We start from the raw sequence: 13002 nt of genomic DNA on the forward strand, positions 1-13002 counted from the left end.
ATGTACAGGATGCACAGGAAGAACATTTTAACCACGTGGCAATAAAAGCTTCTGCTGAAAACCTTTTATTGATCACTCCAAGATAATCAAGGGCCTCAGCTATGCACAACCACTTTCAGCTTCCAGAAACATCAGAATGGCTGATAATGGGTGGTGATGATTTAATGCTTTAATATCCATAAACTTATCAACAACAATCAATAGCTTCACGTTTTGGGCATTTTTACTGCATAAATAACATCCTCTGCTAAAAACAAAGGATGCTCAGAACCTTGGACTTTAATAAAGTAATTCAAATAAACTTGGACAACCGCTGTTTGTATAGCAGTTATACATAGAAAGCCTTTTAATAGCACATTTCGTAAGCACATCTCTAAGTGCCTGACAAAAGCAAGCAGGTCTCATTATCCCCATTTTACAGCTGGGGAAACGAAAGCACAAAGAGAGGAAATAGCTTGGCTAAGGCCACTTGAGACTAAGAAAAGTCTGCTGTAAAATGATTTGGGGAATGAGACAAGTCGTGGGGGAGAAGAGAAAACAGACATAGTAAAAACAACAGCAGGCATAAGGCAAAGCCATCTTGCAAGACTGCATCAAGGAAGTCAGGAAGGGCTTGAGGTTGTCCAGTGCATCATAATGCACCTTTTTTCCCTCCCTAAACACAGTTCAAAGCATATTTCTTATATCTGACCTGTGATAAGGCAGAAGAGCTCTGCTGCAGCTGTAAAAACCTTTACCTGAAAAAACAAACCCTGCATTGCCCAAATATTCCATGGGCTACAGCACCAGCTGTATATAAGTTTTTCCCTCCTCTATTTCCATCCTTTGAGGCACAGAAACTGAAGCACAGAGAACCAGAAGAAACATTGCAGAGCAGGCAGGTAACATCCCAGGTGCCCCAGAGCCAGCAGGAGCCCTCCCATCTATTCAAAGGAGAGAGGACTTAATCTTCTCCACATTCAGCCATGCCATTGCCTAGTGACTGTCTTGGAGACCAGGAACAAAGCTACCGAGGGCAGAACACAGCAGGCTGAATGTCCACCAGGAGTTTGCAGCAAAGCTCTCATCCTTCAAGCAACCAGACAGAGAATGAAAACCAGTAGGGATCCTGGCTTTTCCATCTAAAAATGAACTACTAACTCAACACTCCAACAAAAAGAGGGAGAATGAAACATTGCATCAAATTTCCTTTGGAAAGATAATCAGCTGAATTAACATCCCAGTCACACTGCCCTGCCAGAAGCAATGCCCAGATCACTCGTGGCTCCTCTGTTCCATGATTTACTGCCACCATGATCATGTCAATAGGAGTTAAGAGCTGCCACACACAGCACCATGAGACACAAGTAAAGCAGATTTCACAGAGTGTTGAATTTGTGAGAAAGCTGTAAGGAAAATGTTTATTGGAATGGAAATTGCACGTAAGTATAAGCAGAAACTTGCAGTAAGTATTTTTTGGAAACTAAAAGTGGAAAAGTAGCAGTCAGAAATGAAATTCAGGAAGTCCAAATTAGGAATCAATGACTATAGTCCATTTAGACTTGGATGTATGATGAATATAAATAGACAGGGCATCTGACATCCTAGGAAGGTAAGGGAAAGCACAAATACTGCCCAGCTGCTGTAAGTGCTATATTGCAACTTGCACAAAAAAGCTCCTTTATTAGCAGCTGAAAGTTTTACAGTATTTCCATGCTGCCATTTATGAAGCAAGCCATTCTCAGGAGGCAAATGAAACTGCACCATTCAACTCCTGCATGCCTTTGCTACAGCTTCTCAAAGATAACAAACCAGCAGTTAAGCCAAGGAGGAGAACACTGTTAGCCAGATCCAGTGAGGATTCACTACAGCCAGATTTGCCCTCTGTGGTGGGATCTGGGCTTCCTGGTGTGTCAGGAATACAGAACATCTCCATTAGAAACCCAGGAGTAAATGCTAGATAATTTATTGAAGTCCTGGCTCAAATTGGCAGAATCATAACAGCTTAGGCTTAAACAAGAAAAAAAGACCAAGTTATTTATTTTTAAGGAGTATTTCTGACATTACAGTAATATACTGAGCATTACTATGGGCACCTGAACAGAATACAGGAATTTTTCACAGAAAACTTAAATCACTTCTATCAACACTTCCTGCAACATTTATCTTCACAGACTCAGCATTGAAAAAAAACCTGTTCTTCTCTTTGGAAACATTAACGAGAAACTATGGAAAAAAACTGCCTCCTATTTACTTAAAAATTCTGGGGAATATTCACTTCCATCCTCCCCCAGGACACCTAAATTGAAGCATCTGGTAGTCATGCTTGCTTACCTGATGACAAGCCCCTTAAACTATTCCTCCATGTTATTTTTACAACCCAAAAAAGAGTGAGATTTGGGATGCTGTTCCAAGATGCTTTCATTGGTAACTTTTCTGTAGTCCCTTTTAAACATGTTTGATTAAACAGCAGAGACAATTTAAAAGCCACTGGCCTTAGGGTTGAAGCTTCTGCAGTAGCCCTGGAGGGGCTTTTGAGGAGGGCAGATAAGGGGAACCAGGTGCTAACTGAATGCCAGAAGAAACCAGTTCCACTAGCATGGAAGGAAATCTCAACAGCAGAACAAGGGAGCAGAGGTCACCAGCAAGCCTGGTGGAGTCCCTGCAAGGAGAGACCCAGCCAGCCAGATGGCTGCCATGAGCTAAAGCAGTACTTAACCTGGAGCTGGGGCAAGGCAGGCTGGGGCACAGAAGGGTGAATAACTAATGCTCAGCTCACCCTGCTAAGGGACACTCTCTACAAGTCCAGAGGTGCAGCACAGGGCCTTTCCAATATGCAGTCACAGTGGCTCTGAGTTAGCCATGTAACAGCTCAGGGGACAGAGGGGCCTGACTGATCATCCTGACTAATCAGGGAACCCCCCAAAAAGCATGGACACAGCAGTTCCTCAGATCAAATAACAGCTTGGCTGAACCTAACAAGGGATATGATCCTGCACAGTGACTGCACCACAGATGTGTTCTTGGCTCTGTGCAGGAAAAACAGGACAATTGCACTTCTATTCCTGTTTCCTCACAGCAGAAAATCCCTCTTCTCCATTGATCTCAAAGGAAGCAGAAGTAGTTTTCTAGCTTTACTTGAAAAGGTCCTCAAAAGTTTGCTCCACTGTTTTTTCTAAGCATATGCTACAAGATTTTGCAGAGCACCAACATATCAAACAGGTCAAAGAAAAAACATTACTTCTTGCCTCTTCAGATTTTTCTTCCCTATCTGACATGTCAATTTATGAAGACAGCATTTTCTTATCAATTTATTTAAAAAAAAATCACCCACAATGAACACACAACAAATGCAGAAGTTTGTAAGTTTCTCTACCACAGTTTCTCCACTCCACTGTGTGGGTACTAGGAAGAACTTGGGGACTGATGTTTTTTTAAGAGGTCCATTGAAGACTACAGATGTGCCATGGATTTACAGAATGAGACTTGTCATGTCTGACCTGGAGTTAAAGGTTACAGAGCTCTGCCCTCTGTAACAAGCATGGCCAGTGCAGGTGCGTTCTCAAACACGCCCAGCTGTGACTTCTTGTGATTTCCCCTCAAATTAACAATTTCAGAGCCCACTTTACTCCCAAACATGGCCAAGAAGTACAAGTGAACTGCATCATAAAAACGCTGCCTTAGCATCCAAGGGGCCACCAAGTAAATTAAGCTTGGGAGCCTTTTCTCTAAACTAATGCAATGAGTGAAGCAAACTACCATGGGAAGGGATTGCACTGGAGTAGCCCTACCTACTTTTCACAGGAGGGAAAAAAACCTTAGCTCCTGCCACTAACCACAGTTCACAACTCCAAACTGCACCTGCCAGATTGGAAGCTCATGGGAGAACTCATGCAGCGAGAGTTCAAGCATGAACCTGTCTGGCAAGAACAGTTTCTCCTCCTCCCATTCTGGGTTTTGCCCCAACATGCTGCCAGTGCCCCTGCACCTCAGCAGCTGCACCTGGAGCCCCAGAGAAGATCCCTGCTCTTACCAAGCACACCTAAAAAGAGCTGGGCTGCTCTCCTCACGTGCAAATGGTAATTTAACAGCTTTGAGATGGCACCCAAGCCAGCTACACACATTCTGTGTGTTCTGAAGCATTCTCAGCAAGAGCTGGCAGTTCAGACTGAGGAGGAAGTCTCATCTCACAGTAGAACAAAGCATGAAGCTTTCACAGTAATTAACACTTTATGTAGCAAACGAATGCCTGCAAAGACCAACCTTACTCCAGTGGTCAAAACCTTAACCTCAGAGTGGGTTTTGGTTTAAAATAAAATGTGAGGTGATTTCTAACAGAAATGGTAAATCCTCATGTGCTCAGACTAAAACAAGATATGCTATCCCAAACATTTTAAAACAGGTCTGGAGCTCATCACCATGTGTGCTGGTTTTGCATTGAGGCTAATCTCAGAAGTGATTTTTATGAGAAGAACTGCTAAGACTCCATGTGTGACAAAAACCAATCAGTGAATAGTTTTGAGAACTGACAATCTGTTAAACCACTGAGAAAGCTGAACATGCCACTATGAACAGACATGTTGAAAATGAACAAGCCCAGGAAAAACTCTCTTGCTTTCTTTGCAGAGAGAAGATCTTCACCCTCCTGGCCCAGTGGCAGGGCAGGGGAGGGGAAGCCACAGGGCCCTGACTGAGGCTGGGCCATGGCTGCTGACATCTTACCAACATTGATCCCTGCCCCACTGCAAGGTGAATGAAAAGAGAACTGCTCCAAAGGTTTTATCCAGATTCTTATTATTCTTTTAGTTCTGTTAACAAAGTTCTTTCTTTACATCCTTTAAAGTTAGAGCCTGCTTTGCCTTCCTCCTAATCCTATGTCACAGCAGGAAATAAGTAAATAATTCTAGTGGGTACACTGGCAATTTGGCCAGCACTAAACCCACCACACCATCTCAATGGCTTTGAAGGCAAACTCTAAGTGAATTCTCACAAAGCCTATTTGCATAGAATATTTCACACTAGGCTGAGTTAGTGAGTGAAGACTCAGCACTATCCAATTCTCTAATTCAACACCATGAATTTTCCTGGATTTACTTTGTAACATGCTTCAAATTCCACAAACTTATATTATTGTTCCTACAACACACTTAGCTCCAATGTGGCTGGACAGGAACATCTTGGTCACTGCTGCTGTACAGTTCTGAGTCAGGAAGTCCCACAGACCCCTCAACACAGGTTTTGCACATCCATCCAAGGTTCACTGTGAGGTCACATGGATTCAGAAAACATGACAATGCCTGCAGAAGGACAAATGCCAGCACTAGCCTGGCCTCATCAGGATCCCTACATAGAAATTTGCTCAAAATGTGTTGCTAAACAACCTCCTTGTCTATTCTGTAGTGCAGGGCATGAGTTCACAGTCCCACCAGCTCTCTCCAGCCACCATTCAGACATCTGCTACTGAGGACACTTGAAAAGTAAATAATTTTTTCTATTTAGCAGCCTGAAGCACTACAAGAAGGAAATGTTTAGAAAACTCAAAACCAGTACTGCTCAGCTACCCTCCCCTTGTTATTAAAAAGAGGATGGTGAAGCTATGGCCCAGGTTATCCAGAGAAGTTGAGTCTGTCCCATCCCTGGCAGTGTTCAAGGCCAGCTGGATGGGCTGTGAGCAACCTGACCTGGCAGCAGGGTTGGAACAAGGGGAACTTTAAGGTCCCTTCCAACCAAACCATTCTATCATTCTCAGTTGCCACCTCTCCTTCCACCTCCCAGCACACCTCACTTTCTGCAGAATTACCTGAATTACAGTTTACTAATCCTTTCACTGAATTATAGAAGCAACTTTGGTGTAATGCACAAATCTCTTCCTGTGGTACTCAGCACAGCAACAAGGGATCACTTGCAGAGCTCACTGTGCTTTTCACAGTAGGAAAACCACACAAGCATACCCAAAATTCCAGAACCATACAGTATTTACCAGAGCAAGCAGCACAACCAGTACCAGTATCACAGGGACCAAAGGGACCCTGGGGCACAGGGAAGGTTGTCCTTTGTATTAAATCAATCCTAGCCAAAAATCTGAACCACAGGCTCTGCCAGTTTCATCCAGACAGGGTGAAGACACAAGGCACACAAGCCCTTTTCAACTGAGTCCATTTACAGCCCTCAGACTAGCAATGTTTCATCCCAGGTTGCTTTAATCTTGACAGCTGATCAGCCAAAGCTAAACTGATGGCACTTATATCAGATCCTGCACTTTTCTAGAAGGGAATGGCTGATGGCTTCTCTGCAGCTTCCTTAGTGCAGAGCTCCCAGACCTCTGGGGCTGGGCCAGCACAGCAAATGGAGTCAGGAGACTGCCAGTTTCACCAAAAACACAGCCAGGCAGGATGAACTACAACAAAATGTCCAAACATGCACCACGACAGCAACTGCACAATACAGAGGTTTGAACCCCAAATGACCAGAGATCTTACCCAACCACAAAGGCTTCAAAGCCTTTCCACATCTGTCCCCTGCCTCTGAGAGGATACAGATCACTCACCTAAATGAACTGAGCTGCTGGTATTCAATAACTGAATAACAATTTGTATTAATCTTCAAAGTCTGTTTGTGAAAACAAACCGTGGGAGGTGTATAGTATTCCTTCCCATCGAAGGAAAATGGATGGTGAAGGTCCTGTGAACATCCACAAAGAGTATCAGCACTTCTGAAGAGCCTTCAGACATTGTCCTGCTAACACAGCAATATCCCCCAGAGTGCATTCAATTTAAGCAATCTTAGAAAGGGGAAAAATGTATTTGCATCAAGATTTTATAACAGGTATATTTTGGAAGTAGATTTCAGGGGGCAAAAAAAAGGTAGTTCTGCTCAATGACACAGAGGACTGGCAACAACCAGGGCACTTAATTTGTTTTGAGTGAGAGATCAAAGCTACTGAATCTCTATGAGATGGGTCTGACTCACAAGAAATAGCCTCTATGTCCTTTAAATTCAGATTTAAAAACCAAGCTCATCTGACACTCCATAGATTTTCAGATGAGAGTTTTATTAGTGTCTCAGATTTCAAACTATTTCTCTTGGAATAAAAATTGCTTCCAGTTTTTCTCCTGTATATTGAGTCCATCGGTGTTCAGGTCTTGAGAGCAACACAGAAACCACGACATTTGCACACAGCAAAGGTAGAAGCACTTGGGACATGATCCCCCCACCACTGCCAAATACTTCTTGACTTGTAACTAGTTGAAGCCATAGAAGCATATATTTTATTAAAGCAGTAGCTTAATTTACATTCAGCACCTCTCAAAAGAGACATTCATCTCTCACCAACACAGGCTTGAGACTGCATCTCAAAATGGAATAAAAATTTGATTTTACTCACTTTCATTACTAAGCACTGGACATATAAACATTTTCAGCTTTAACTAAAAAGCAACTCACTTGTGTCCAAGTCTTTTTTTATGCTAAAAAAAAATAATTTAGAAAAATTCTTTCTCTGCCTGCAATCTTTTCTGGAGTGAAATAATCCTTTAATCTCACATGAGCTAGATTATCCTTCAATTGAGGCTTTGGATTATTATAGAGATTTATCAAGTCTTCTCCATTTCACTGTGTTGTTTTCTCCCAGCTTCAATGCAAGATTAGTTTGGGGAAGCATATAAAGCCATTTCCTGTGGGTGGATTATCGCAGCTATTTATGAATTTTTATGCTAACCTGATTCTGAACTCTTCCTCTGGAGAAGACATATTCCTTCCCACATAAAACCAGCAGCTTTTGCCTCAGTGCCTGCTGCCCACAGATGAACAGAGTGAACACAGCAGCTGGAGGTGTTTAGAGTGAGGACAAGAGTACATTAAACTGCTTGAAGGTGATCACTGCAAATACAAGTTTTCCACTGCAACCAAGACAGTTACTCACAGATCTTTTCAGAAGGGCAGCTCAACTGTAAATGCAGGAAATGCACCTGAACAGAGCAAATCTTTAATATCTTCTATACTTTTGTTTCAGCCAAAACACACCTTTCTGTGCCAGATTATCCAAGAGAGAAATCACTTTGTTTTTCCCTTAAACTTTAATATTCACCCCAACTCTTCATATAGGCACTGAGATACTGAGATTCAGTCTTCAATAAAAACAAATAAATTGATAAACAGCTTGCATTTTCATCCTTTTCACATCTCTGAACTGCCAGTAGAGAATTTTTAAACACTGAGACACTGATAAGAGAATAAGCTGCAGGAAAGGGAGGAGCAAAGCATCAGTATCACACATTTATTGCTCTCATCTTCCTCATTCCTTTGCCAGATGTGAATTGCTGCTTTCCTACAGAGGAGAACCAGGGTATGTAAGTAATCCAAAACTAATGGGAACAACTGGCTTACATCCAGGTCTCTACTTCACTCTTTAAGGCAGCAGAATTATTAAGCATCTGCTACTCTTCTGAAAAAGAGCCATGTAAGGCCAAATATAAACTGCTTTTAGGAGAAAAATATGAAGGCCCTGTCAGGTCACATTAGACCACTTTCTTACAAGTAAAACAAAAGATATCCTGACAGCTTTTGAGAGAGGAGGGGGAAAAAGGTTTCATTGAATCAAAGACAACTTGAAAGAAAGTTGCCAAAGCTTTAGAGAACTGAATCATATCAACATAAGACTGAAGCTTAGCAAAGCTTCTATTCACTCTCATGGCTCCTGCTAGTTGTGATACACAGCCAATGTATTCTTTTGATCCATCTCTCTGATAAGAGCAGAAGTGCTCAGCTGAAGGTGCTCCAGTGTAGCCTCCTGTGTGGGACACAAACACCTCAGCAACTGGCTGGAAGAGACCTCTAAATTGAATAAAAACAATCTCACTGAATCTAAGCACATGACACCTCATTTCATCTGGAAATCTACTGCCAGCAGAGGGAAGGTACTGATAATTGGTGATGCAGCTTCAAGTGTGCAGCTCAGAACAAAGCTGTGTGCTGGCAAGAGATGACAGCCCACAGCTGATGTCTTACTATCACCTCTTTCAGCAGAAATTGGAAGTATTTTCTCTCCTTCCCACTTCTACATGATATCAGGTTTAAACCTTGAAATGACAGCTACAGAAAAAATATTAGGAAAATAAATTTAGCTTAGATCTGCATAATTTCCCAAAGTAGTTTATCACAACTTCAACCTTCCCCCACTGGTACTTTACATGATGGTAACAAAGTGTTGCATCTACAACACGAACAATGAACACAGGAATTCAAGACACCACATCAGAAATGAATCCAAGCTCCCATGGAGCTAACAGATTAAATTCCTGAAAAGCCCATGGATGGCTAAATCAATAGAGGGTTTCTGAAAATGTCACAGGTTCTTTCCCTTCAAGTGGATGGCCCTGCTGATGCCCTTAAAATTCTCTTTAAACATACAATACTCGGGAATTATTATTTTAACAGAGCACTAGGAGCATCTTCAGCCCTTCTCCAAGAAGAGAAGATAGTGACATCAGTTAAGTGTTATTTATTAAAGCTTCCTGTTGTTCTGAAGAAGCGGTGGTGTCCTTCCTCAACAAAGAGAAGTCAGCAGGCCCAAAGCTGACACACCCACACATTGGTTTGAATCTGCTGCCTGCAGAGCAGCACCCATTTGTGCTTTGGCAGAAATGCCTTGGCATAACAACCAACCCCACAGCACCAGGCACTGCCTGCAGTTCACTGGGATCTCTGCACACCACAGCTCCTACCAAAGCACATCCAATTGCATCCAAGAGGGCTAACAGTGGCCCTGCTGGAGCTGCATTCCAGGGCTGCACTCCCTTCTCCTACCAGCCAAAGTTCAGACAGGCAAGCCAATGCCCTCCACATGTGTCTTGCTCCCTGCCCACATCCCTCCTCCCTGGAGGTGCCTTCTGTCTTAGTCCAGGAATGAGGAATTCTTCCAGGCTCATTTGATAAAGTTTGTTTGGTGTCAGTTTGTGCTGCTGCTAAATACCAAAACTTTGGCATGAAAACAGCATGTCAGGGACATCTACCTGTACAAATGCATTAAAATGGTGCTAATAAAACATAGACAGAGTAGAACCAATGGGAAATCAAGTACTTCAAAGATGGTAAAAACACTTCCAAAAAGGTAAAGGTTGAAGAACACAGTCACTCAAGGCAGCATTTGGGTTTTTTACTATTTCAGGGCTATTTCCAATTTTATCCTATAACTTACTAATTTATTCCTCCCCCACTGATCTCAATTTCTCTTTCTGCTAGGTTTAAAACAACATTTAGAATTTTCTACGGTTACACAATATCTTCAGAGATATTTGCATTGCTTATATTTAGGTTAAATCCCACACTTATTGTTTACTGCAATATTTGCCTTCTCTAAATACCTATGAAGTTGAAAAGGAGCCATTACACATCCACCATCAGAAATGTGAATGTGATTCATGTAATGAAAGATAACAATCACATTCCTAGCTTACTAGAGAGATATAAAAACAGTATTAAAATATTTTGTGTATACACTGGGTTGCTTTTTACTCAAGTATGAGGGCCCAGTGTCACACAAGATTTCCCTCCCCTCCTCCAATATTCATTGTTTTAAGGACCACAGCAAAAGTGCTTTTTTGCATTTCTGCCAAGTGAACTTAAATACCTTTTGGGTTTCATCCTACGCTATTTTAGACTGCCTGTAGTCGTGGCATGTTTTTTAATCCCTAAATCAGCCTTCAATCTCCTGATAGGCCCTCCAACCCATCATCTTACACTCTTTGACAAGTACTTTGACAAGTTAACTCTCTCAAGAGCAGAGAGCTAACTCAGGCTACTAATCAGTATGTTCAACACCAAGCATTGAAGACCTACTTGTTCTTCCTCAGAAACAGTATTTAAACCCACAGAAAAACCCTTCCAGCAGATTTTTCCATCCTACCACCATGGTCTCTGCTACAGGAGATCTCCAATGTTTACCATTCCATGCTTTTTCCCTGCTTCTCACATACCTCAAAAAAACACAATGAAATTTAGGTCCAGACAATCACAAACAGTATTTCTCCACAATGAGCAAGGACCAGTTATTTAGTCAATCAAAAACCACTTCTATCCCCAAATTCTTATTAAGTAAACACATTGTGTGATGATCACCATTCATGGCTGGCTCTGTTCAAACATTCCTTAGTGACTCCAAGAAAGAACTGTTCGTTAATGCTTTAGCAGGGGATTAGTTGTTTGTGGCTGTGGGTGAAAAGCATGTTCCAGCAACGAGGCACAGAAGGGCCCAGACTTGTTGATGGGAGGAGGATTCTGCAGAAATTGGACTGTGTAGGTGAATGCTGGGTGGGGGAAAGGAGCAGGATCTGAATAGAGTTCACCTATAGGCTGCAGTATAACGGAGGAGGGAAGAGAGATTGAGATTATTCACCAAAAACAGAGTTGTTCTGCCAACCACTCCTTTAGGCATCACCTTAGATAAACCCTGGCTAACAGAACAGTCTATCAGAGCTGGCTCCAGCAACATCTACTATGCTGCAGCATAAAGAAACTGGGGAAGAGCAGGGCCTAAGGTGGAAGTCAGTGTAAGGGATCTGGTAGAGATAAGCTGAGAAGCAGATGATGAAAGACTTATCAAAATACTACTAAAAAGCAGAGGTTTTGAACTAGCCTTATTATTATTATATTCAACTGTTGCAAAACATTCAAAATTCTTCCAGTCACAGGTACCTTTGTCAATAACAAATTAAAAAGCAAACCATACCTGAGTCAGAACATCCAGCTGCCCTATAATATGCTCCAGGGTATTTGCAAGAGTGATCTCCTGCTCTTGCTGCTCCTGGGTCCTACTAGAATCCCGAGTTTTTGTTTTCTTATGATGAATGGCACAATCCATTTCTGAATGCTGGAAAAATAAACAGACATAATCTGCTATTGCAATGCAAACAACTGCACAGGGATTTCTGTTCCATGGAGGGCAAACAGTAAAGGACAGTTTATGCTGGGACAGTCTATGCTATTAAAAACAGGCAAAGGAGGAAAGGAATTGTTCTTGCCACAGCTGGAAAAGGAAAAGCTTCTGCTGACTTGTCTGCCTGCTCCAGGTGAAGAGTGGTTTTGTTGTTTTCTGGGGTTTTTTGCATGTGCTTTTGTTTGTTTTCAAACCACCACCAGGAAAGGCAAACCTTAGATAAAAATCTTGAAGCAATTCTGCCAGGTTCAAGTTTTGTACATACAAAGAACTTTGGTGTGCTCTTGTGGCACACAAGCAAAGACCACAGGTAACTTAAGACCCACTGGAGCTGCTTAGGGAGACACTACATCCCAATGGCAGGGATTAAGTAAGCTACCCTAGAGGAGTCTGATTATTTCACTCCAGCTGTAAAGTTAAAGTCTCTCTCCATGCTTGGTAGTTAAAAGAAGGCAAAAACATTGTACCATAGTTAAGTTCAGCAGAAGGAAGATGACCCAATATGCATTGGAACTGTTTTGATTTAGTAATTTTAATTTCGTTTATATCTTGAACTGGTTTTCCTCCTCAACGAGATTAAGAACAAGTTTACTTTGAAGTTTCAACTGTTTTAGTTATGCAAGCTTGAATACTTCATTCAGAATAAATTAAGTTTGAAAATCACAAATAGATCTCTATTCAAGAACCTATTCTTCTTCCCTTTTCTTTCAAAATGGTATCTTTCTTGTAGAACAAACACTATTTGCATTGTTTACCTGCACTATTGCCAGTAGAAGCAGTTCAGAGAAGTTTAGCTAGAGGAGGTAGCCAACTGGTTAAGCAACTGCAGACTTCAGTTTCTCAATTTACACTAATGGACAAAATTTGAATTGAAAGCCAAGATCAGAGCTCTCAAAAGGCACTTCTCCATGGCCCAATGCCTGGTGCAGCTCCATCCCATGCACTTAATACTCACACAAAGTTTACAAATCAACAAAGCAGCAAGGAATTCTGACAGATTGAAAAGCAGTCCCCGAAAGTTTTTCCACATGTACTTTTTCTAAATAGAAATGAAGATTTGCCTGTCTCTTCTTTCCTGTGCAACAGCAGGA

At 41.9% G+C, this 13002-nt stretch overlaps 1 protein-coding gene across 2 annotated transcripts in view; it reads right to left on the reverse strand.

Moving 5' to 3' along the window:
- Nucleotides 1-13002, reverse strand: part of POC1A (POC1 centriolar protein A) — a 69386-nt gene that overhangs the window by 25924 nt on the left and 30460 nt on the right. For both annotated transcript variants that reach the window (XR_013775749.1, XM_079317310.1), the window contains exon 10: nt 11705-11845. Coding sequence is in view for 1 of the 2 variants with exons in the window: in XM_079317310.1 (XP_079173436.1) it covers nt 11705-11845 (141 nt within the window). In the remaining variant the exon portion in view is untranslated. The remainder of the gene's footprint in view (nt 1-11704; nt 11846-13002) is intronic.

This window comes from Erithacus rubecula (genome assembly GCF_903797595.1).
Source record: "Erithacus rubecula genome assembly, chromosome: 13".
Lineage (NCBI taxonomy): Eukaryota > Metazoa > Chordata > Aves > Passeriformes > Muscicapidae > Erithacus > Erithacus rubecula.